Source organism: Strix uralensis, chromosome 17 (assembly GCF_047716275.1).
Source record: "Strix uralensis isolate ZFMK-TIS-50842 chromosome 17, bStrUra1, whole genome shotgun sequence".
Taxonomy (NCBI): Eukaryota; Metazoa; Chordata; class Aves; order Strigiformes; family Strigidae; genus Strix; species Strix uralensis.
This window is the reverse complement of record NC_133988.1, coordinates 11,617,277-11,643,985: the sequence shown is the minus strand read 5'-3', so window position 1 is coordinate 11,643,985 and position 26,709 is coordinate 11,617,277. Positions and strand designations below refer to the sequence as shown.

Here is a 26,709-nt window from a genome sequence, read left to right as displayed (position 1 = left end):
AGACAACATTTGTTTGCATTATCCATTCTTGACTGGGCCTTCTTTTAGGGAAATAATTAATCATAGGTTTGAGTTTAAGCATATGACTGGTCTCTCTAAGCTTAATGCAATTAAAGCAGACTAGTTTAATGGAATTACTCATGTGCTTGAAAAGGCATATGATTACATTTCTGAGTTATGGACTATTTGAACTCTTTTTCTTATTTATTTCTGCTGCATGTAAAGTCTTAATTCCACTTACTGCATTCATTAACTCTTATTAGGACCTAAATAGCTTTTTTCTTGCTGCTCTACCCTTTCAAAGTCTCATTGCTGTGTTTACTTGGGAAGTTACTTCTCTGTTACAGTGAGAAAAGATATCTAATATGTCGGAGTTTTAGAAATGTGCACATTTCATTAGCCATGGGAGAACGCTTCCCTGATTAAGTCTATCCACGACAGGTAGTTGTTTGATTACATGAGTTACCTGGCTCCTGGATTGCAAAGGTTAAAGTATAATATAGTTTCCAAAGATATTAGTTTTGCACTGACTAATATTCATTGTAATAGAGGAAGAAATGCAAAGCAGTCTCTGTTGCAGGAACAGTAGTTTTAAACTAGAAACAAAGATACCATGCTTAGCCATACCACTGCGCTTTCCCAGTTAGTTCACTGTTACATTGTATAGTCTGGAAGAGACAGTTTCATTAACTTTTCTTGAATAAATTGCTAAGTCCAACTCTTACTGAATACTTCCTCACTGCTTGCTCTGAAATGGTCCAATGACTTGGAAAAATCTCTATCTTTTGTATAAAGCTTACACTTCAGAAGCTAGTGAACCAGAAGTCATAGCTATCATATTCATCCACGGAGAAAGCAATTATGACAAAATTAGAAATATTTCTTAGCTTTTTACCCTATTCTTTCTTTCATTTTACTAATTTCCTTTGTCCCTCAAAGCTCAGTCTTCACTCTGTAAAATGATAAAACAGACTCTTAGTTCTCTGCTGAGTGGAGGAAAAACATTTTTTCTGTTTAGTTAAATTAATGACTGAAAATTGGAACAAATGGCAGTAGCTGCAGTGCATGGGAGCAAAACAGGCCTTCAAGGAAAGCTCAGCAGGGCAAGCAAGTCATGTAAGCTGCTGTGTTAGTTTGTTCTGCATTTTTTAACCACTTTGCATGACACTGAAAACAGAGTATGTAGGTTTAATGCAAATCCACTCCTTGCTTTGGTTATTTGAAAAAAATAAGCTGTACAGAAAGATTTTCCCTTTGACAGATACAAATACAAGAGGATTGTCCTCCAACAGCTCATGATGCTGCAGACATCTGTATGGTTTAACCGTGTAATTGACCATTCCAAAGCACTTTGCAAAGCCGTCTATTATATCCCTGCAGCACACCGAATGCACTGTGGCAAATTGCTCATCCGTTTAATCAATGATCCATTCCATGCCATGACTCTGCATCAGTATTTTACTTTGTTTATAAACATACTGCCTGCCTTTCAGCCCAGTCACCTTTTGTCTTGGATACCAATCCTCCAAGTTAGAGCTGATAGCTTTGGTGCTTTTAACATGAGGCATTATTCTCCACAATACCGTGTATTTGTTGCGTTTTGTTCTTGTGATTCCATTCCTGTTTCATGTCATTTGATGTCCAAATACTTCTCTTTCTAAGGGTTATTTGCAGCTGTTCATTTTCACAGAACATACTTGTCAATCATGGCACTTGCTTGAAGCTCTCATGGGAGCTCTCCTGCTAAAGGAGATACCATAATCTCACTCCATAACTAAATTCCACCCCTTTGTGATACCATTAGAGATTTTATTTTTTTTTCCCCTTTCAAGAGAGGTGAGGACCAAGTTACAATCTGCAAACTCTTCTGAAATTCTACCAGGATTCAAAATCCATAGCGCTAGAAAACCCTTTCTGTGCCTTTCTGGGTGGCAGATGCTGCAGTGCAACCCTGGGAGAAGTGGAGCCCTGCTTTTGTGTGCTCTGTTGAAAAAGAAAAGAGCTTTTCCCATTTGCTGAAGGAGAGCCATCAGTTAGAAAAAGCAGTGTGGCAGGCCAAATATGCTTTCAGCAATTCCTTGACTATTTCTAATTGTGTGTAAGAAATCATGTTCATTGAACATGGCTTCAAACAGCATGAGTGATGTACCTCATGGAAACTCTTGGAGGGAGGAGAGTTGACTGGCAATAAAGGAAATAATTAAAATGAAAGTATTAAGCAATGACAATTAGTGAGCTGAAGTGCTACTGCCAATGATAATGTCTTCAATCTGATTAAATTTTTGGCTCATTGAATATGACAAATACAAATGCAGTTTGGATATCTCCTTAGTAGACTCAGAGGTTTAGGCTAAAAATACATGGGTTTGAATGTTGCCAAGGAGAGTATTAATGAGGAAGTACTAATCTTTTAGGAACCATAATGACACTAATGGTAGTGCTTTCTTTACCACAGATGCTAAGAGCCATAGCATGACAGAAAGGCTCCAGGCCATGTTGTGATCATTCAGGCACATTTCAGACACATTTTGGGAGGAGTAATAAAAGCTTAAAAGTATGTAAAACATAGCTGCAGAGAGGAGGCTACTCTGCAAAACTGCAGGAGAAGGGACAAATAGTAATAGGCTTAAACTGATGAAAAAATCAAATATCTTTAAGCTTGCAGTAGTGGGAGGGGAGTTGCAATGGAATTGATCACCTGGAGAGCTGCTGAGCTGTCTTTAAACGGCTTTCAGAAGTGGTTGCACAAATGTCTGTCAGGGCTAATTCTGGTGCCAGGAGCGACAACTGATCCTGTCTCATGGCTGAGCTGGACAAGATGACACCGTGAGCCTTCAACAACTTTTTTTTCTCTCGGTTGATTCCTTCTGAACCAAAATTGTTCTTTGTGGGAATCGGTTTCCATCTGTTATTTCTCCTTACACAGGGTTTACTGCTCCAGCTTGATCAGGGCCTGTTGATTGTGAGCTCCAAAGGAAGAAGCAGCTCTGATACTCATGCGCCTATTTCTTTCTTCTGTTAGGAAGGTCAGTAAGACACAACATATAGATACAAAATATACTAGGAAAACTAGATATTTAAGAGGTGCTGGATTTTCTGAATATAAAGATATACTTTTCATTAGAGATGCTTAGGCATGTTTGTTTTCGTATCTGAATGTCAGGATAGAATGAGGTTTATTAAAACTTGATTATTAAATCCCTACGATGAAATCTTGCTCTGAGCAGAACAAAATCAGTAATGGAAGGGCAGGGTATGAGAGAAGGGGCCATACCATGCCACCCTTAAGTTATTTCTCTTCTTCAACGTTTAGAAACCTATGTTGTGCTTATTGATCTATGATTGAATCAATTTCTTGATTCCACCCTATCAGTACCTGATAGACACTAAGAGCAGTTGCTGCAAGTGAAAGCTGTTCTCTGCAGGGGCTTGAGGGCGCACTAGGTTGAGACAGGGCCTCCTTAAGTCAAATTAGGATTTATACAGCATTTAATAAGAACAAAACTCTCTGCTGGCCTCATGCCTAAGGTTGGAGCATTCCTGATGAGTCTTTTGCGATATACAAGGTGCCAGCATACATAGGAATAGGGTCAAAGACGTTAGCAATATGATATTGTGACATGTGGGAACAATGTAGGTGTGGGGTTTCCCCCACCAAAGTAGTCTAAAGAATAGCATGTTTTCTTTACTCTAGAATTATAACAACAGAAAGTTTCAGCTTTTGAAAAATCTACAGTGAAAAACAGCTTTGAAGTTCACATTCTTTTGTTTCAAAGATTTCCTAATTTTTTTTTTAGGTTTCAATCTTTTAATATCTGATTTTAAGCCATGAAAATACTGGTAGGAGGAGGACAGTGTTATGAGTCATAGCTTTATGCCTGGTACCAGAGTAACAATTAAATGCTGGTCGTTCATCATGAAATGGTACAATTCACTGTGAACAGCAATAACTTCAAGAGTTTGCTTGAACTACTGCATTTACATCCTTGGTCCAATTTATAATCCTAGAACTCTATGTCAGCTTTATGCAGAATAATAAGACAAATATTATAGTTATGCCATCGCGCAAAGTAAATGCTTATTTAAACATGCACCTTGTGCAGAGCTCTAGGCAACCTTGTAAATCACTACCCAGTCTGACACAGCTCTTAGCTAAGTGTGATTTACATATCTTCCTGACAATGCTCTCTCAAATAAAATTAAATAGATGAAAAATACAGGTAATTACAATAAAGAAAACATCTTATTTTAGAAGTCCTTTTAAACTTTTAGATATTATCTTCAGGTAAATAATAAAATGCTATTAACTGTAGATATGTTACATGTGTTTTGGAAAGAGAAATTGGAAATTACGCTCAGTTCTTTTCAATTGAAAAAGACATGAGGCAGAAACATATATTTTAGTGAAAGAAACTGGATAAAAAGCACTTTTCTTTGGAACAATATTAGAAATAATCAAAAAGGCAGTTAAGTCAGATGATAATTGAAAGCAGGTGATAATTGAAGGCATGAGAATGTTAGGAATAGTGAGATTTTTGAAGTGAGGTGCTGCAATCACCCCGTGAAGAGCCAGGTCCTTTAACTCTACTGTGTTTATTATCCCCAGTGAGCCTCACATAGCTTCTCCAGCCACCCTCCCAAGTTAGCTGCCTTATTTTATTAAAGATATCAAAAAACTAGGGAATATCTGAACACAGAAACAGAACAAAGAAGCCTTGGGTGTTCTCATGTGAGTAGAGATAGTAATGATTCAAATTACTTGTTCAAAAAAGTAAGCAGCAATAAGAGACATAAATATGTATGTAGCCTCATAAAGGAGTTTGTCATGAGCTATTGTCTGAGCACACTGTACAGAACAAGAGAACCAGCAAATCTTCAGCTCAGAAATGAAAAAAAAAAAAAAAATGACCACATAGTCTATTTTTCATTTTCATAATGTATATGGAATAACAACTGTACCTGATACTGCAGCATCTTACCGAAGCAAAGGGCTTGAGACAGTTCCAAAAGCCAAAAGAGCCTCAGACAGAAGCACTGGCATTGGGGCAGCTCTCAGCAGCCTCCCGCACCCCATGAGGCAGCTGGCCAGCCTGCAAACCTCCTGCTCCTGGACACCTCACGGATGGTGCAAAGGGGTGAGGGAGAAAGAAGAGGGGACCGGAGCCTGGCACGACACAGCCTGCATGCTCTAAGGAAGTTAGTAGGGAAGTATGCAGATTTTTTCCATATCTTCCATTTGCAAGCAGGTCCTTGGGGGGAGGCAGGAATCAAACCAGTTAATAAAACATTTTGATTTTGATAAATTAGGAAATTTTTTTTGGAACTTTTCTGACTGGGCTTTTCTGCAATACAGCATCAGCTATGACATTAACTTTGATAAACATGATAAAAACTGTATGCTGCCTGGCTTCATTAATTCCAGCTTAATAAGAAATCGAGTTCCTCACGTTACAGTATTGCATAGCTGGATGCTTTTCTGCCGTTTGTGTTATCCTCCGAAGCAGCAGTCACTAGCATTTTTTAGAAACCAAATACCAAGGTAGTGTGATTGTAGTTGTACTTCAGCAATTCTTTTTTTTCTCTTATGTACATTTGAGACAGGCGATCAAGCAACTATACAGCTATTTATTTGCCACTACTGCGGTTAAAGCTCATATGAACCATTACACAGAAAATTACTTTTCTTTCTCAGTTTATATGCCTGACCTTGATAGCTTTGCTGTTCACTGGTACTGTTGCCATGGAAATGGGAGAATGATCTTTCTGTTGATATCATTGCATAATTAAGGGTCACTGAGACTGTTTAGGTCAAGAGATCATTTTCAGAGTTCAGTTCCTCAGGGGGATAAATGTTATTCCACAGAAATTTTGTGTATGGGCTGATGTGATTGTTACTTTGTCATCCTAAATTAAACTATGAGCCCCACTGACTTCAAGCTAAGAGCCAGAAATATTTGCCAAACCTACAGATTTCCAATAAACCCTGTCTCTGATTTTTCTGGGTGTTCCCAGGCATACAGAACTACCAAGTTATGAAGTTCATTGCCACTTGTCAGCTGAACAGTGGTATCTGGCTGTGTAATTCCTCCTGACCATTTTGAATTGTGTGTAAAACACAATCACTTATACTGGTAAAAGCCTCTGGGGATGTAAATTTGAGTCTCTCCGTGATGTAGCTAGCTCAGAAGTTTTTCTCCTAATGGCTTCTTTTAAGAAGCTTGACATTTCTACAAGGGCAGTTTAAGAAAGCACAAATAGGAGCCTGTCCTTCTCTAGTGGACATTGACAACAGTTTCCTCCTTTCCCTGTAAACTTGTATACTCAAAACCTGTCCCATTTTTGACAGGCCATGTTTTTGAGATTATCAATAATTTCTGTTGCTTGACTCCAGAGTCTTTCCAGAGGACTGCACTTTTCTTGAAATCTGATACCCAAACCCCAAATGATGCTCCAGCAGGCATCACCAGCACAGAGCACAAAGTAGGGGCACTTCATATTTTTAACACATGACGTTCCTGGTTTGACATCCCAGAGTAAGGAAAAAAAATAAATTGTAAGGGGGTTACATCACTGGCTGCAGTTTTATGTCTTAAATTTTTATAAACTGTATTTCATTATCATTAATTAAATGAAGCTAGCTTCATGTTAGCACCTAATACTGTGCTTTGGAAAACTCTTGAGATGTTTAGGGGGGAAAAAAAGGCCCCATCCACATTAGCCTCCTGGTTTGGCAAGCCAAAATAGATGTACACTGCCATACTGTTCCCATTTCCTTTGCCTTTATTTTTACATAGAGATTTCTGAAAGGTTTGTTTGCCTATAGTTTCTGGCTCTCTGAGCAGGTGTACATTTCTGATATACCCTCTCTTTTTCCCTTCATGTCCTTTCTGAACAAGCTCTGCCCTTTCATATCAGTATTCCAGGCACATGAATTCTTCCCTCAAATCTCTTGTTATGTGAGGAAAAGCGAACACTATGAGGTACTTTTCATAACTTCTGTAATTTGACAATCCCCCTTTATTAGCCCTGGGTCTGTCATCTTGGTTTACTGCCGGGAAAACAAAGATTTTCACCACATGATATAATAACTATAAAAAAGATTCAGATGGCTGTAAATAGCACAATAAGATTAATTTTCAGTATATTGTTTCAAGATGACTTGCAGAGATTTAGCCAATTAAAAATAGCAAGTGTTGGACTAATGTAGATTCATGCCTCACACTGACAATGTACCTAGGGATAATCTATACAGAAGGCTGTCATTAGATGGAAGAAGTCCTGCATTGGGAGCTTTGAAAATGGATAAAACAATGGAGGCTGTAGTGGAAGAAATAATTAGGTGCAAATGTTGGAGAAAAGAAGTAGATGACATCTAGCCTGGTCCATCTGGCACCCACAGGCAGGATCTAGCCCTTTGGGACATTTTCATTGCCTTGTCCTTGGAAGAGACAGGTAATGAGTTTTCTGGGAATAAGTTGTCAAAACAAATTCCTTCTCCTGGTCTGACTCCAATGCAGAGCTAGGCACTAGGTCCTTGTTAGAAGAAAGGGGGAGTCTGAAGGCACATCTGTTTTCACATATGCAGAGCATCCAGAACAGCCAAGGTTAGATTATCCTATTAATATGTTGCTCCTATAGCTAAATTTATGGTTATATTTGGCAATTATTATTTGATATCTTTGGTCTAGAAACAGAAATAATACTGTAACCTTTTTGAATCCAGGACTAGCTCATGGCTAACTCTATATGGATAAAACAAAATCCTCCTGCATAGTTTTTGTTGTCTGGTTGTGAGAAAAAAATGCTGCTCTCTTCTTGGGTGCTTGCTCTGTAAGGTGCAAACTGGAAAAACAAGAGAACTGTTCCACCTTTGGAAACAAACCAATGCATGCTATATAAAAAAGACCTGACTCATTAGAACATTGCAATTTATTTTCTTTTTAAAACAACAAATTAATCCCTCCAGACTTTCCAGTCAATTTGCTTTTGTGAGGCTATTAAAGAACCCCTGAAGTGGAAGTGAGTAATATTTCCTTGTCTTTTTTCCCCCCTCTTACTTCCTTTAAAGTAACTTCAGAATCAGCTTTTAAGGAAGAACCAAACACTGCAAGAAATAGGGAAGTGAATGGTTTGTGTTCAAGAAATCCATAAATCTTCACTATTGTAAGGATCAGTGCTTGTTCTCTTCCTTTTTCTTTTAAGTTGCTTTCATTTTCCACATGGTTTTCTGAGAATGTGATTGTTTTGGCTTCTGGCCGTGGACGTCAATACCAACTGCTGGGAAATTTGTTCTGTCACCCATTACTGGAGTTTCTCAAAAAACTTTTCCAGCAGCCACGTTTTTTGAACTTCCAAAAATTTAGCATATGACTGAAACAAACAGTCAACCCTTTAGTCTACCTGGATTTTAAAGAAATGCACCACTGATTGTGAATTTATTATAAATGATTGTATGCAAAAGGATTGTATCATTGCTCGCCTATGATGGTACTCAGCAGATCTTAAGTGATCATCTAACTGGAAATATTTCTACTGCATGTTCTTTTAGAGGTTGCTATGGGAAAAGAGAAAACATATTCTGTTACACTGGGGTTGTTCTTGCAGTTCAAGTGATGCTTCAATAGAAGCAGAGCAGGAAAGGAAGCACAGAGACACACAATGTTTGGATGATTAAAGCACAGATATGCAATAAGACTATTCACTAGCAAAAGCTCCCAGTCACCTTTTAGATATGACAATTTCACTAAGAGGAGAGAAGCTTTTGGGTGTCTCTTAGGGATGAATACATGTACAACTGGATATCCTGTGGTACAAAGCCTCTTAGTGCAGGTACTATACCTCCTCATCCAAACCCAGTTATTAATACTCCTTGGCTGGATGTGGAATATTCTTCTACTGTGAGAATAAGCTCTTACTGTTTTCTTTGATGACACAATGGCAAAGTTCAATGAAAATTTAGCTCTAACCTTGGGCTTGGGGATCAAGAAGCAGAGAATGCTGTCTCAGCAGTAGTGCAATGAGAGAATTAGTGTCAAAAAATGCTGGAGAAAGCAATTTTAGAAAGAAAATGGAAAAATCTCACTGCAAATTCCATTCCCCTGGGAAAATCGTAACCACTGAAAATTCAGCTTGCAAGGACATTACGTTTTAATTCTTTATATTCTCTTAATAGCTTACATTAGAGACAAGGAGAAGGACATGTTTTAGTTAAGTACTTATTACTTTCTTTGGGAAATATTTTTTTCTTTTGTACTTTTAGGATCAGCTTTATAGATTTAGGAAGTGTTGGAGGTGACACGGGACTTGATCCTGCCCCTTAGCATTATTATGAATTATTATATATGAATATTTAATATAAAATAAGAAATATTAATAAAGCAAGTATTAGGTAGGACTCCTCTCTCAGGAGAGTGCCTCACAATTAATCTGTGGAGTATACCTCTCTCTGACCCAGTGAATATTTAATTATTTAATGTAAGTGGGACAGGTTCAACAGGTGAAAATGAGCATCAAGCAGGGAGTTGAAATGCTCTTATGGATAAAAGGGAACTGCTTTCCCTTAGGCAGAAGAGTGACCTGAGCCCAGACGTCCTATATTCTGGGCAAATGCTGTATCTACTAAAGGCAGCTTAACTTTTGGGAAGACTTACAAGAAGCAGCACTACTTTGGCAGTGTCTGTCTTCTTGGGAGGATCTGTGGTGAGAGGGCTGGTTATTGTACACTGAGAAAAGAATGCCACTCCCCCTTCCTACTCACATGATAAAAATCAATCTGAATTTAGTTGCTGTTGCAGCCTAGATATTTTTTTTTCATAGCTACAATACTCTTGACTAGCAGCGTCTTCCCTGGATTATAAATGGCACCCACTAGAAACCAATGATCTGAAGTGTCTGTAAATATTTCTTATTCAGTTTCACTACATCACTTTGAAAGGACAAAATAACATTTGGGAAAATGGGAAATGGCATCTGCAGTTACCAGTGGTTTTGTCTTTTTTTTTTTTTTTTTTCCAATTTATTATAGTTGTGCCTAGAAATCACCCAAGATTAGGCTAGGAACTGTGCAAATGCTCATTAAAAGACATTCCTTATGCCATCAACCTTATTGCCTATACAGCCAAGACAAAATGTAGGAGGAGAAAAAGATGCGTATGTATTTGCAGGAGTTCATGAGCTACTGCTTAGTGACAGGAGCAGAATTAAAATTCCTCTGTCCTTTCTGAGACAAGAGCTCTACTTGTTAGATTAAGATGTCTAGCAGAGTTCACAGATTAATTTCATTTTGAAAAAACCCCAAACACCTACTCTCAATGTCATTTGCATGCAGTATACGGAGTAAATTGGTTGCTAAATTAGGAGGTGTCCTGAGGGATTTGGCTCTCAAGCCTGTGCTTTGGCTACTCTGCTGAGCTGCTTATACCACACCCACAGTGCATTACTCTACTGAGACTTGCTTGGTTTTTATTGAGGAGTAAAAGGGAGCTCGATTCTGTAGACTCCAAATTTTATCAGTGGCTTTGAATCAGCCCTGAAGACTGTTGCATATGTTTTCATTGCTGTTCACTGCCTAGTTCACGAAAAAAGATGAGTCATCATCAGTATTCTTCCATTTGTCTGATGATGGTGGCAACTCACCACCTAAATCGCTTGGTATTGGTTTTTGCTCCTTGGAAGATCAGGTAACAAAGTGAGCAGCAGCACACAGCACTCCTGAACGCCGTGGCCAGAAGAACTGCCATCCTGAGGCACCAGCAGGAACAAAAGCATGAGTGCTGGGTAGAAGGAGTAGACAAGGTGTGTGTTGGAAGCGCTTATGGACCGGAATGACAACCATTTTCATTCGTAGTCAGAACTGCTGCATGTAGTTTCTCAGCAGCTCTCCAGCTTCCAGCTTAGGGGTTAGTGAACACTACTTGTAACAAATGGGAAAGTGAAGCTAAATTCAACTTTTTTCCAGTATTAGTCTGAAATGTTAGTTACAGGATTTTGGATTTATTTATTTTTATATAAAGTACAAAGGATGTTGCTGACAGTGGCTAGTGACGAGTTTAAGAAACAAGAGAGAAATTTCAGTTAAAAGGCCTATTTGTCAAGGTAGCAATTTTGGTGAAATGTTGTGAAGGATTTTTGCTTTTTTTAGACAGTGTTTCTTCCAATTATTATATAATCTTGGCTTATGGGTCTGAATTTAGTTCTTACTTCAGCAAGCATCATGACTGAAAAGTGGATGTCAGAAGTCTTAAAAGGATTAATGCTCCATACATAACCAATAAAATTGATTTGTGAATTAGGGGTCCCCTTCACAGAAGTAATAAAGCTTTTTTTTGTGCAAGCAGTGAAATTTCTTTCTTGTAGCTGTCAGTGTAATCGTTCTGCATTGGTGTAAGCTATCGACAGCGTGCTCAGGGCAATAACAGAAAAGGGCAGAGATTAAATAAGGGGAAGGGAGCAATCTCAATTGAGTAGAGCTGTTCCAAACCAATTGCAAATACAATAAAACTCTAAGGCCCAACCCTGCTCTTGGAAAAATGTTCCTAGTAACTTTGGTAACAGTGCAATGATTTTATATGATGTTGGTAATGAAAATACATCTCAGAGGTGCTGAAACCTGTACTTCTTCTATACCAGGACTTCAATACAGCTATCATAATTATCCAGCTCAGAAAACTTCCCTTCCTCTATTGATTGATTAGTGCACACTTCAGGATCTCAGTTGGTGTGAAACACTGACTAACAGTTCATCTCTGAGCAAGATATAAAAAAAATATCAAAATCCTGCACTGAAGTGAATGCTAAAACAAAAGCAACCAAACAAAGCCACTTGAAGAAATTTGGAGTGGAAGATCTCTGGTGAGCAAGGTTTACTTCTCAGGAATGAGAATTAAACTGTAAGAACAGGAAAACAAAAATACTTCTTTTGATCAGCAGATTTAAAGGGTGAATGCCTGTTCAATGGACAACTTGATTAACAATTAATTAATAAAGTTAACACTGTTCTTGCAAGAAGTGTATCAGAAAAATTTTCTAAGGATTTTCAAAGGACTCTACTCTCCCGCCCCGATAACGGGATTCATATGTGACTGCTCAGGTGAGTGGGACTATATATGAACTTATATAAGGACCAGCAATGTCTGCAGAGCAGCATTTGCAGATCTGATGGCAAAGGATGTGGCACTGTGCGGTACTAAGTCATTGCTGCTTGCTTTTTTGCAATAAACAACCATGCAATGAAATCAAGTCATGCCAAAGTGGTTCTTGTGAGCCATGCTTCAGAAGTGTCTGCAGCCCAGCTGAAGAGATCATTAGTGTTGGGGCAGAGTGAGCAACAACCCCAACTGTAGACTGAATTGATAGATAGGCTATGTACAGCTAGTAATATCCCAAAGGCTATTCCATATGCACTGGATATAAAAATTTAATCAGACTCAAGATATTTTTGTGTTTTCCAGAAGTTGTCTATATAATGAGGTAATAACAGGTACATACTTTAAAAATATATAAATATATATTGGCAAAGTGGAACAGTACAAAGGAGAAAAGAAATATTTTGTGCTGGTTTTGCTTGGTTCCTAATTAATTAATTCCAGGACTGATATTTCAGTGTATATAGATGCAGAAAGACAAAAATCTCACCAAACTTAGTGCTACTAGACTGTAGAAGAGTAACAATATCTGAGCTTTTAAATGTGTATGTGAGAAACAGGCTGTAGGTTGCTTCTAATTTCAAAAGTCAGAGCATGAGAAGGGGCACACAGGAGAAATTTAGAGAATCCTTTATAAGGCTATGGCCATTCTGTTTTCTGACACATTAGGGCACAAGGACAAAGAAAGATTTTAGCAAGGTTTATGAAACCCTGGTGGGGCTGGACCTCAATATCTACAAAGTAAGACTTGCCCCTGCCCCAAAAGTATTTCTTCTTCATGTCACCAATTTCATAGACAATATAAAGCTCATGTGATGGTGGTGACTTTTTTTTTTAAGGTTGCACAGTTTAAGTCATTCCTTCTCCAAAAACAATATGTATTTGATTGTGCTCTATATCTTAGTGTACTAGAACGGATCTACTAAAATATTCATGTAGAAAAGAAAAATGGGAATAAAAAAAATATAAAGTACGTGCAGTCTGTCGGAATTAATGTGCCTAGTGGAACATTAACTTTTGTATTTCTAAGATTTTTTAACCTTGCCACCTTAATGGTGTTTGGCGCAGCATTTTACATTTAGTATTTCTCTTTTTTAAAGTTCAAAGACAAAATGAAATAAGGATGGGAAGGGGAGGGGTAAGTGGAAGAAAATAAGAGGACCAGCAAAAATAGAGCTGAGTCCTTTGCTTGTTGAGTAAAGCTCATAAACACCTTGAACTAATAATTTCATACATAGGATGAAAGTCAGAGCACACAAGCATAGAAAGCTATGCAATAATCAGGAGAAAAAAAAAAAAGAAAGATTTAATGAGATTTAAGCAATACATATGCAGAGCTGACCCTTAGATAGTCTTAGATGAATTTCACCCTCACATGGCTGGTCTTCTAAATGGATGTGTAGGAAACTAATACATTTGAATGACAAATCCCACATATCTGTATTTTGTTTTCATTTTTAGCTATGTATTTCTGTTGCACATGTGCTGAACCCTGTGCTTAATGGTGAGCAGTCTTTATTAATACATTATTTAAAAAAATATGTAAGGCATTTGTGATGGTAAAGGCTCCTCAAAATCCAAACTGTAAGAATGATTTTGAAAACATTGAAATTGAGTACTTAACTCTATTCTGCCCCCAACTACAAATTACAGATGAATCATTTTATGCTCTGACTCAAAAAGAAATAATGAAAACTTATTTTTGGCAACAAACCAGCTGGGGAAAATTATGTTCCAAACTGCAAATTTCATAAAAATTGAGAGTGTGAGAACAAAAGGGAAAAAGGAAAAAGGGTGGTTTGTAATGAAGACAGTTTTACAAGTGTAGCTGTGTTGGGCATACTAATCACCTGCTGTATCAGGTTGGAGAGGGCATCTAAATCATCATGGAATCTGAATGTACCCAATCCATCTTCCAGGTTCTCATGTATCCTCCCCCGCAGTGTGCCACAAGACCTGCACAAATGCATTTTCCTGAAGGCACAGGGGCTCTGCTCTGTAGGATTATACAGGTCTTTCTGCACAAAGTTGATTGCAAGAGGTGATCTGCTGGCAGCTCCCCAGTGGAGCACGTCTTATGTTAGAGTTGAGGTGATGAACTTTAATCTTAACAGAGAACAAAACCCAAAGCATCCTTGAATAATGAAAATAAAGTTGTATCAATTGTTTTAAAATTGTATCTTTTAAAATGTATTTTTAAATTAAATAGGAGAGCTCAAGCTTTAAGGTATTCCTTCATTTTCTGGCTGAACAAATTCTGCAGAATTCAGTTGAATTGTGCAGAAATATTCATGGCCAAGGACATAAATATATGACTCAATACAGAAAAAAAAATTTAAAAAATTCCACATTCTTCCCCATCCCAGATTTCCCTATAAACCTGAAGCCTATGCAGTTCTTCAACATACACTTTTAATCAAGGATAGAACAAAGTGTGTGCTCAGATCACTGAAATGAACAAGATGTCTTGTCTCTAAGTTTAATTAAAAGATTTCTTCATTGAATTGCGTTGTACAAAGTTCTCATTTGTTTTATGTTTGTTGTAATTACAAGTGGTGTCTTGTCATGCAGCTCTATGCACTTCTCTCCTGAACCTGTGCTTTATTCTGTACGAGGGGGTAAAAGGCACAAGTAGGACATTAATCTCCTTAGAACAACTTTCTCTCTTGCATAGGTTTGCAGCTCAATAGAAATCTGCTGATTTCTGAAAAAATGTATCTTTAGTGAGCATTGACTGACTTTTAGATTCTCACTGCCCCTGTTCCCTTTATTGCCCTCTTGGCTTCTTTATCTAGAATTGTACCGTAGACTAAATTCACTGAAATATTTTAAACACTTATTTAATTGTAAGTAAGAGTTTAAATCCCACGGACTACAACAGGAGTTAAGTAAGTGTTTATAAGTGCTGTGGTAAGGGATTAGATCTGCCTTGTTGGTTCAGGATGTTTCAAATGGGGACAGGTCCCTTCTTTGTGCTTTCTGTCTTGTACCATCAAGATTGTACTTAGCTGCCCAGGAGGAAGAGTTTGTCCTTTGATAGCTGTCACTGAAAATGTGCTGCTTGGATGTGCAAAGGTTTGATGTCTATTCATCCTTGACAGGCAAAATTGCGCTGGCCTGTCTAGTTAGTAGTGTCTTGACAGCAAGAATGTTTTGCCCTGTGGGATTCACAGGAGTTTTTGAGTAATTACAGAGTGGACAGACTTCATGAAAGCTTCTGGGTTGCCCAGTGCTGTGAACTAGATACATAGCACTTACTGGGAAAAAGTGAGTGATGACTTCTTAACTAATTGCATTATTGGTCACCTGTCCCTGCTCTACTTTACACCTGCCTTTACTGGGTCAAACTGATGTGAAAACGAGCCGTGGAGGTGTTTATTGTTTTAATCAAAAAGCCAGATGGTTTAGGCTAAGAACAGAAGGACTGCCGTCTGGGATTAAACCAGATGGGCTGGGGGTCCATTCAACCCTGTATCCCTACTATAAAAGTCATGCAGAGTGATTCTTCTCTGAATACACACTCCCACCTTTCAGCACACAAAAGATTAGGGACTTCCTGCACAAGCAGCTGCATCTGTATCGTCACATTTAACAATCCACAACAGAACTATCCGCCATGAATTTATAGGATCATGTTCAGAAGTCCATAGCATCCTGTGACAGGACTTCCATAGAGTAATCCACTTGTCTTCCTACTTTTTCTGTGATCACACTAGAAACACTCTGTAGGGCTGTTACTAGGATACTCTTGAAGTCAATATTACAGGGTATATGCAGACACAAAAGTACAATTTTTTAGAGCAATTCATTAGCATGAATTAAAGATGATGCTCTGAGGGCTTCATAAGGAGAAGACAATTGTGTGGGATAAGCAGTAATCTTTGTGAGTTAAATTTCGTCAGTTGTGCCTGTCTTTCTTGGAAGTGTCTGAGTGGTATTCAGTTGCAGAGAGAGATAGTAACAATGTTTACATCAAAGCAGAAAACGGGTGCAAGTATTGCCTGTGCCTCTTCTACAGCGCCCTGAGTGCTCTGTGAGATTTGTCTGCCCTTAATTCCTGTTGCAGATGAAGGAAATGAGCTCCTTGTAGAAAGTGCATAGTCCTTTGGTGTTTAAAATAGAAGGCTATGTATACACTGAAGACACTTAACTGCAATCTTACAATTCTCTGTGGTTCCCTTTGTTTGCTTTTTATATAACATCTGGTCCACAGAATTTAGCTGCTGCAGAAAACTTTCCATGATCACTTAATTGTCTGGTATACTACAATTTCTTTTCACCTTCCACCAAAACAAACATCCTGCACATAACTCATTAAGGCGAAACCAAAAATCCCTCTTATTTTCTCAGTGCTATTAGCTTTCCAAATGTCATACCACCTTTTATTGAAATTCTGCCAATTCCTTCAAGCTAAGCAGACTGAACATATATCAGTAGGGACCTCCAAGAAACACAAGCTATTTAAATATTTGGCATACATTTCTCTGAATCAACTCTGAACAAAGCAGGGTGGTAGCAGAATAATACCGGGGTGTTAGAGGATTTGCATTTGGCAGAGGTACATCATTTTTCTTCCCATTTGTGGTGATTAAAAATTGCAAGTCACTTTCTATGAGAGAAATACCATGTTTTGACCTAATTGTAGTGCTGAGCAAAGGTATTTTGGATGTACTGTATAGTGAGTTTAGTTTTTCCATGTCATGCTGCCTTTGTTCTGTTTCTGCCCTCTGGTTTTGACTCTTACACTTGACTCTTCACTGACAAAAGGATACTTCACTGTAAACTGAAGCTATGACTACAGTAGTTATATGACCATCTCTCCATCTCTTCCTTTGCACCCTCACTTACTGACTCTTGATCTGTATTTATTCAAGGTGATACCAAAGTTATGTGATCCCCATTTTCATAGACAGATGAGGAATGTGTAATTAAGAGACTTGCCCATTAAAAGAATTTTATGGTGAAGAGAGTCATACACACACACCGCCTTGCTGCCAGGATATAACTGATAAACGCCCTGGTGTGTGGGCTGAAATTTGTTTAACTGTCTCATCGCATTTCCTATTTTCATTTTCTCTTTCAGACTAACAGCTAAAGCCGTTGCTGTTCTCTTACCAATCTTGGGAAGCTCATGGATCTTTGGGATTTTGGCTGTCAATGCCCACGCATTAGTATTTCAGTATATATTTGCTGTTTTCAATTCACTACAAGTAAGTACCTGGTGGGACAATTTATGGCTACCAAACCGCTGCTGAGATCCAATAAATGGATCATTACTGATGTTTTCACATGCTTGCGTTTACTGGAGTTTTCCTATGTTTCTTCCTCTGTTTTTTAAGTCAGTGCTGACCATACAGTGCCGGCAATTGTTTAGTCTCTATGAACAGACCTTTGGTCCCACTCCTTAGTGTTTCCAGTAGCAATAATTAAATAAATGAGACAGTGAGCTTGAGAAATGAAATTCATTCTTCCAGCACCATGTACCACAGGCAAGATTCTTTGGTAGAGATACTAGAACAGTTTTTCAGTGTCAGTTTGAGGCTTCGTTACTGAGACTAGATAAAAGCAAACAGAAGTTTGTGAGAAAGGTGCAGCATGAGGAGAAAAGTGGAGCTATACTGCATGCTGCAAGTGACTCTTGCATGCAGGCAACTAGACCCTCATCTTAATACACCAATCCAGAAAAACAGCTCTGTCCAAGGAGGAATGTAAGCATCTGCTTAGCTTTAAGCAGACATTTCTGTAGAGGCATAAATCTATAGATTGGTTATAGTTCTTTCCCAAATAATGGTTACAAAGGGGAAGAAAAAATGAACTCCTGTAAATCCTTTTTTTATCTCAGGAACAAATAGCACTATGGTCACAAAAAGATTGCAACAGAGTTCTCCCCATAAGCCGATAAGAAAAGTTGCAGTTTTCATCCAAAATAAAAATCAAAAGTTTGGCTGAATACTCCCCAAAAGAAAATAAAATTATTTTGGGAGGGAAAGAGGATAGGCCTTTTTTACTTTCTATTGGACAGAAAGTCCAAAGATAGCAAAATTCTGCTGTGAAAATTTTCCTAATGCTAATATCTTGCTTTTCTAATGTGAAAAATCGTGATTTGGTGTTTCCCAAAGAGCATTTTCCTCTGCCTTTATCTTTGCAAGCACAGACAGAAAGTTCTCTTGTTGTCATGAAAACAGAATTCCTGATTCTTTTCAGCCAGATTTCTCCTTTAGCACCACAAAGTTTAGGAGGTGCTGTTTTACAGGAAAAAGTCGAGACAAGCCTCTTACTAACTTAATGCTGCAAGTTTCTCCAGTTTAACATGAGTCACAGTTTGGCCTACTCTTTGATATTTATAGATCTCCAACTATTCAATACCTGCTTTACACAATAGTGCAAGAAATACATTATTGTATTTAACTCTTCACGGTCTTCACCCTTCTCCCTTTTATCTGTTTTCAGGGATTTTTCATGTTCCTGTTTCACTGTCTTCTGAATTCAGAGGTATGTAGCCAAATGGTGTTAACAAATTTGGTGTTGCCAAATTAAATAACATGAGTGTAAAACAAGAAAATACTTTCTCCATTATCACTGCCTGCTATGCCACTGATTTTTTTCTTTCAATTAATACATGACTGTTAGTGACTTTGTGACTTGCAGCATTTTGACCCATGCTTGACATTTATTTTGTTTAACGTAAGAAAGGTTTAAAAAAAAACCCCAAAGATAAGAGAAGGTAGCTCAGGACTAGGGAAGGAAGCAATCCTGAGGGCTGGAAAGGCTGGGCAGGGCATGGGCTGTGCTGCTAAGGGAGGATGCTTAAATAGTGGGAGCAGGGAATCTGGCAGTTCCTGTTGAGGGGGCTCTGGCTTTGCTACATAATGCAGTTCCAGAGAGGAAAATAAATATTGTCAGTAAAACATACTTTTGGACATTGCTCATGCAATCCTTAATGGGAAACCAAACAGAGTAGAACATATTCCAGGTATTTTTCTTGGCAGGAAGTTCAGAGACCAAGAGGCATCTTTTTGCATTAAGGTCTCTCAGAGCAACTGGAGTAAAGCCTAGACAAGACTGATGTAACCGGGGCTTGTGGGGACCACCTCTGCTGGGCCTGGAGCTTGCAGCATCCTCTCCTCCCATGGCAGATAGCAGGAAATGCTCAGCAACACGTATTACTGATAATGAAAGTTTCTTATGAAAACCATTTCCAGCACGCTGACAGGGAGGTACTGCTCAGTGAATACCCACACAGCTTTGATTCTCCCCCAGCTCGCTCTTCTGGATGCTGCTAAGTAGCTCTGTCCCAATAGCCTGCTGCTTCTTCCTATGCAACAATAGCACTCCAGCTCTTTTGTGGAGACGTTATGATTTATTAATATTTGCCAACCTATTCAGTCTTAGAGCATTGATATGATCTTTGCTACAATCACTTTGGAGAGTCAGGACTGACTATCAAATTCTTAATCTTTATTGAAATCAACTAAAGTTAAGCAGGCAGGTTAAAGGTAAGGAGGAAAAATATTTCTTTATGCTATTCTCCCCTGGGCTCAGAAAACTTTCTTCCTGCTGTCAAGCTTCAAAAGTCTTACATCAAATACAAATATTTGAATTGCTGCCATTTTTTCAGGAACCTCATGAGAAATTAAATTCAGAAACTTTTCAGAATTTGTATCCTCAAAAACCAGTTCATATATAGCTAACGTGAACTGTCATTTTGGGAGAGCCGGTCTTATTGTCTCCACTGGCTATGCATGTCTAAAACACTTCTTCAGCTAAATTGTGAGAATTCCTGAGAATTTCAATCTTACCATAGAAGTAAAACTCAGATACTGTAGAGCAAAATCTGCAGATATTTCCAAGTGGTTGTGTTGTATTCCCAGTGCACCTGGACAAGAAATGCACACGCACGATAAAGAAGCACAGAAGAATGGGTCTGACGGGGGCCTGAGCACCCTCTCCTGCAGCACATGTCCAATGTGCCAGTGTCACCCCTGACAGCTCTGTCACCAAAGCCCCTTGTCCTCCCTCACCAATTTGGCTCTGTGTCTCACTACTGCCACTCCTAAATTGTAGTTGTCATCTTTCTTACTGCAGTCTGAGCTTCTTTCCTGTCTTAGCTACTATACATATAAAGAGCAGATAATTCCCTTCCTCTCCACAGGAAAGGAAAGACTGTAAGACTTATCCAGTCTTCCCCCAGTCTGCTCTTTTGATTAAACAACCTGAGCTCCTCATAACATGTGATTGCTTGACCTGTGATCATCCTCACTGCTCTCTTCAGGGCTGTCTCCACCTGGTCCCTGTTTTTCCTGGGATGCTGAACACAATACAGTAGCTGAGGCCATGCCAGTGTAGAATAGAGGGGAAAGATTACTTTGTGTGTTTTACAGACTATGCTCCTCCTGACAAGATGCTCTTTATCACAGCATCGTAACACTGCTCAATTACTTCCAGCCAGTAATCCTTGATAAATCTTGCCTGCTTGCCTAAAGAATGACTGTCTCACCATCTTTATGCAGCGGATTATTTTCACCTTGGTGCAGAATCTGCCTACATCTATAGGGAATTTCATCCAGCATCTTTAAATAATTTCAGTTTTCAAAAGGCTGGCAGCTGTCTTATGTCCTCATGGTATCTGGGTACCATCAGGGCTGCGTGAGCTCCAGGGAGAGCCTGCCCGAATGGGGGAGCTTGTGGACCAGCCTGGGGCTGTATATTTAGTTAGAAAATGTGAGCTGCTGAAAATCAGTATAATGACTCCTCACAAACTCTTTCAAACCACGACTGCAATTACTGGGGATGTATGCTTACATTCCATGCAGTTTTGGTTTTTTGCTTTTATTATTTTTTATTTTTAACAAGATGAATGGTAATACAGTCATACCTTGGACATCTAGGAGGACAGGATAACCCAGATAACATGAAAATGTTGTCAATGAACTGAGACATAAGTAAATACAATGCTTTGTATTTAAAGTATGGGTACTCAAAAAGTACCATGAATATAAAGAAAAATGTAGGGGCAGATCGTTATTTTTTAGTACAGTGATGTTAATGTGGAGGAAGGATAACGGGGAAATGATCGTACAATGCATCTGTGAAAATAAACACAACTTTTTCAAAAGAAATCTTCTACCTGGTTACATTTTTTTTTTTTCCCCAAAGGTTAGAGCTGCCTTTAAGCACAAAACCAAGGTCTGGTCCCTTACTAGTAGTTCGACTCGTAACATAAATGTGAAACCCTTCAATTCAGACATTGTGAGTATTCCTCCTTTCTTTTTTTTTTTTTTTTTTTTTTCCCTATTGCACATGAAAGTGTTCCACATTAAATTCTGTTGGAAAGAACAGGACACAAGAAGGCACGTGGGTATTTTTAGTACCTAACCTAATGCATGGTGTAGACAGGTGGAATCAGCAAGCATTAAGTTGCAGCTACAATATCTGTTCTGAAAGTAAAGGACAAAATTCTGCTTTCTGGCAAACCATCACATAAAAGTAAACAAAGGTCTATGAACTCTGGAGTATGGTTCAATAAGACTGTTCCCACCAGCTGTAATGGACTTCATATTATGCATTCAAGCAGCATTTGGGCAATGTATTTGTCTGATGATGATGGCTTTTTGATAGGGCACTTTTACATTTAAGCCTGAGGAATAAACTCTTCAATAAGTCAACACGTGAATATGCTTTTCTAGCTCTCCTTAAATTGTCTTGAGGCAAAAGACATTTGTTTTTGTAAAGAACCAGACTTCTGAAGTGATAGGTATTATTAAGTGATCGCTGTCAATCACCTTAGATCTTGGCAGCAACTGTTTAAAAGTCCTTTATGGCATATGCTCTCAAGACTCTGTGACAACGCTGTAATGTAAATAGATGCTTTCAAGCTTTTTTTTTTCATCCAGACAAGAGTGGTTTAGCAAAATAAATAAATCTATTTTCAATATTATTTTGTTTTCCAGATGACTGGGAACAGGCCAGGCACAACCCCCACAAAGCTGAACACCTGGGATAAAAGCACCAATTCAGGCAACCGCATTGATTTATCAGCAGTCTGACAGTAATACCAGCTTCTCAGTGAAAATCAAGCCATACATTCAGGACCTCTGACACAGTGTCCACCAGTTTTTTCTCACTGTTAATACCAGTAGAAAACTGCTTTTTTAAATCACTGCCTAAAAAATTGGAAATTGCCATGTTGTTTTGTAGAGTAAATAGCCCTCATCTGCTTGCCTTTGGAACTGTAACACATTCTACCACTTGGCTATTAGCAATATCTGTAAATATAACTAGCACAAATATACACTGGATGGTTTTGTCACCAATGATGAAAACACTAGGTACGCAAAAAGGGCTTATTGCGATCTGAATCATTCCAGCTCCCAGAACTGAGGAAAGGCAACATACCTCTGGCAAGATGGATTTTTATGCTCTAAAATGAAATGCTTCCCATTGTGATGTTGTAATGGGGCTATTCTGGTCTTGCTGTGCACTCTCTGTTTACATTTATTACCTTACAGAATCCAATTATCGAAGTGAAGCTTATTCAAAATACATAGTGGTGATTAATTTAAATGCTACAAGGAAGCCAGGACTTGAGGGAGAAGCAGGTTCCAGCTACTCAGTTCCCAGCATGGGCATGGAATTAGCAAAGCTAATAATATACACATATGTGTCCATGCACATAAAGAGCATATGTAACATGTAAATCTCCTAATCATGGCCTGTTAGTATTTTAGATATTCCTGTTTACATCGTGTCTATAAAAGGTAGGAATGGCTAAGGTTGTCCACAGCATTTCTAGCGCTGATTTGTGTCTGCTGACATATCGCAGTACAAAGCATTAGTATTGCTTTGCCCGAAGCTTTCGGATGCAATCAACAACTGTCCATCAAGTGCATTTCACAAATGCGCTGTAGCTTTTGGAAATCAAAACCTGGCACTGTGACTTATCTTTCTCCTTTTACTGGTCAGATCAAGACACTGAATTCCAACCACAAAAATGTAACACAATGATATACTGTGAAGACAGCCAGACTACAAATAAGTCTATGTATTGTTACCTACAGACATCTTTTAAATAGGTCTCTGCAGAGTCTTTTGTGGTTTTAAACTCTGCTCAGCACTTAATAGCTTCTGCTTTAGTACTGCTATGAAGTATCTTTAAGGAGAAAAAAAAACACTGTAATTTTTCTTTTGACCAGTGTTTTGTACGTTCTCAGAAGTGATGTTTGGAGCACAAGGGAGTGTGATCTCGACTGTGCCAACGATGCACCTTCCCAGCTGGGGGTAAAGCAGACTATAAGCTCTGGAGGTGGTCAGGGCCCCTAAATATGTGTCTTGCTGTAGGATTTACTCAGCAGCCAGGGTCTTCAGAGCAATTTCCAAAGATGAGGCCCCCTTCGCAGAGTGGCTTTGCAGTCATGTCTCCTTAACCCCAGGTATTCCTTATTTGCAGTAGCTGTATCCCTAACAGACTGGGTATACTGATTTGCAGGAACCACCAAGGTAATTAGCTTTCCTAATACACTGGGCTATCAAAATAGCACAAAAAGAGGGAAATATGAAAATCTTCAACCTCATTTTTTGCTAAGAGGTTTTGTGTTGATTTTTTTTTCTTAATTAAAGGTTTGTATCTTCAGCAGCTCAGGCCATTTCTGGTCCCAGTGAATCTAGCAAGATACCTGTTATTGATTTCCAAGAGAAAAGGTATTTGCACCCTAATGTGCAGGGTGGAAATTGTTTATTGGATAGTAAATTTATAAAAAGGAAAATAAAAGTAAATTGATCTTTAGGGAACAGGAGACATTCATCAATTAGGACTGAATTTAGTGAAGTGTTTCATCCAAAAGACATGGCATGGAAAGTTTAGAAACTATCAATGTATTTCTTTTTTGATTGATCCAAAACAAGTTTTCTCCATGTTTCCTTCCTGCACTAAGAAAGAAACAATCTGTTTCAGTTTGGACCAATCTTTTCCACCTTCTCCCCTTCCTGGCCAAGACTTGTTGGTATGGTCACCAAACTGAAACCCCACAGTCCACCCAAGTTTGTCTGTGGCTACAAATTAAAACATTCTACAGAAATTATCTTATTTTCACCAGATTTATGCTGGATTTATGCAGATGGAATGAAGTAGAATGTGACATACTGCATATCACATGTATACATATGCATGAAATATATAGGCTTCTAATCTTGTGTTTCCTTTTGCTAAACAACTCAAATTGTTGACAGCTAAATCTAAAGGCGGGTCAGTAAAAGATAACTATCTAAATGGTTATATCATAATTTTGGCTTTTGTGTATGGCTTTTTCCTCACCTTTTCTACATTGGACTGTCTTACAGCTGTGCAAACATATGGACTTTTCTTGGCTTGAGAATGTTTCGGTTTTTTTCCCCAAAAAGATGCAGTAGAAGGAACCCTCAGAATGTATGGAGGAGACTGTAACAGAACAGTACTGTGATAACAGAGTTCAGTGTTTGTATTGTGTGCAGACAACATATTTAAGCATATTTTTTTATACTGGAGCATGTGTTCTTTTTGTTATGGTTTTGGTTTTTGTTTTTTGGTTTGGTTTTTTTTTTTTTACACTGTGACCATGGATATTGATTGAAACTCTCCTTGATAATTTCTCTTCTAATCATTGTATTATAGCACAAACAGTTCTATGAATGAACCAGAGGACATATAAAAGCTTTTTTTTTTTTTTTGTCTTAATCTTTAAGAATATTCCCCTCTACACAATTTTCACTGCCTGCATTTCCTCCTGTGCTAATGTATATTGGTCACCTATGTCACTACCCAAGGTCCATTTGAAAAAAACATGCACCATACAAATGACAGTACAAAATGACAGTAATATAAAGGGCTAAATCTGTTTTTCATCCAGGTATACCCTATTTTAAAATTGTTCACTAAAAATAAGAGCATAAAAATGTTTTTGGTTTTATTCTCTAGAACGTGACATAGACGTATTATATATTGAAGGAGCATTTATTATCCTTTATCTACTGAGATCCACTGTGGATAACCTGCATCCCGTGCTTTAACTTTTGAACGTTACTTGTGATGAAGCAGTTTATCTTGTTGTTTATGTCACATGAGGTTAGGAGCTAGGTTGGGGATGGGGTTTCTTCTGGTTTTGATAAACTAGTAAAAAACCCACAAAGTACAAATGTGTTCCATTGCCATCTAAGTCCATTCTTTTTGTTTGATTCAATGTATTTTTGTTGTTACTGAATGCAGCAAATGTACTGAATAAGAAATGCTCAAATGAATCTTTAAACAATCTCTTCCTGTCCTCAGTCTTTTGAAGCCTGAAAATCTTGCAGTTTATTTATGGGCTTGTATATAGCAGCTATTGCAATATTTTTTTCAGGACAGCATCATTTTGTCAATAGTATGAAATCTTAATTGAATGAGATGTGAGTTTTAAAATAGGTAATGTAGCAAGAATTACTTTGCCAGTAAGTAGTAAAATAATTAAGTTTTGTTGTTTTTTCCCCCAAATAAATAAGAAAACTTAATTTCCTAAAAGAACTTTGTATTTGTTCAAATTATTCTTTTGACATGGGTTATAAACAACAGCATAACAATTATGGCTCCCTATGACTACTATTGTGATTAAACAAGCAGAGATTTACTCATATGAGAAGTCCTACTATATGTGTCAGGTGTGCCTAGGTAATGTGCAGACAATATTTTTATATTAAAGTTTATACCCGCAGAATATAGTGAGGAAAGTCATTCCCTCCTCTTTAAGAAAGGAGTCTATTTTATAAAGTAGCTGCTGCAGATTATTTCTTCTAACACAACTATTCCAGCAACCTGGTCAAGGTCAGTTCCAAGGTGAAAAAATGACATTTTTGGATATGACAAATAGATTCCATCTCAGACTTAGAGAGGAAACTTCTCATTCTACCAGATCTCTGTATATAGCATTGTGTGTATGAATAGATACATATACACACATATATATTTTTTTTATATATCCACACAAGGTTAGATATATATATACACACACATTTTACATATATAAATATATATATTTTAAAATATATATACATCTTTCGGAAGTCTCTTCCTATCATCACGCCAGCATGTTCTTCTCCTCTATTTTCTGTGGTTGGGGACAGATAATTTGCTGAATAGAAGAGGGGTGCACATGCAACAATTAACTTTCCATGGCAGTTTGCACTCTCCTGCAGCTAAATAACTGTAGCAACTATCAACTGCCATCAACTATCCGTGTTTTGGATGCCTGAGAGCACAGGCATGGTCAGAAAGGCTGGTGTTTCAAAAATGCCAGGGATTTTCTCATTGCTCTGCTTTTACCTTGCTGCGTGACCTTCACAAGTAACTTTTCCTGACTATGTGTTTATCCCATCAGTGAAATGAAGATAATGATACTGCCTTCTTTGTTAAGTGCTTTGAAACTCACAGCTGACAAACAGAGCATTTATTATTAAATACTAATGCTACACAGTAACTTTTGTTCTTTCACCTACTGCTGGCTCCAGTGCTGAGGACAAAAACATTGTATGGTGTGGGCCCTAACCTTCATCCTTTTCTCCC

General features: G+C 38.1%; 1 protein-coding gene across 1 annotated transcript in view; it reads left to right on the top strand.

The window, feature by feature from the left end:
• ADGRD1 (adhesion G protein-coupled receptor D1) overlaps nucleotides 1-25,663 on the top strand; it is a 156,482-nt gene extending 130,819 nt beyond the window's left edge. Inside the window, exons 22-25 of the mRNA XM_074887453.1 lie at nucleotides 17,227-17,353; nucleotides 18,594-18,635; nucleotides 21,300-21,392; nucleotides 22,094-25,663. Of these exons, the coding sequence (XP_074743554.1) occupies nucleotides 17,227-17,353; nucleotides 18,594-18,635; nucleotides 21,300-21,392; nucleotides 22,094-22,189 (358 nt within the window). The 3' untranslated portion in view covers nucleotides 22,190-25,663. The remainder of the gene's footprint in view (nucleotides 1-17,226; nucleotides 17,354-18,593; nucleotides 18,636-21,299; nucleotides 21,393-22,093) is intronic.
• The last annotated feature ends 1,046 nt before the right edge of the window (nucleotides 25,664-26,709 follow it).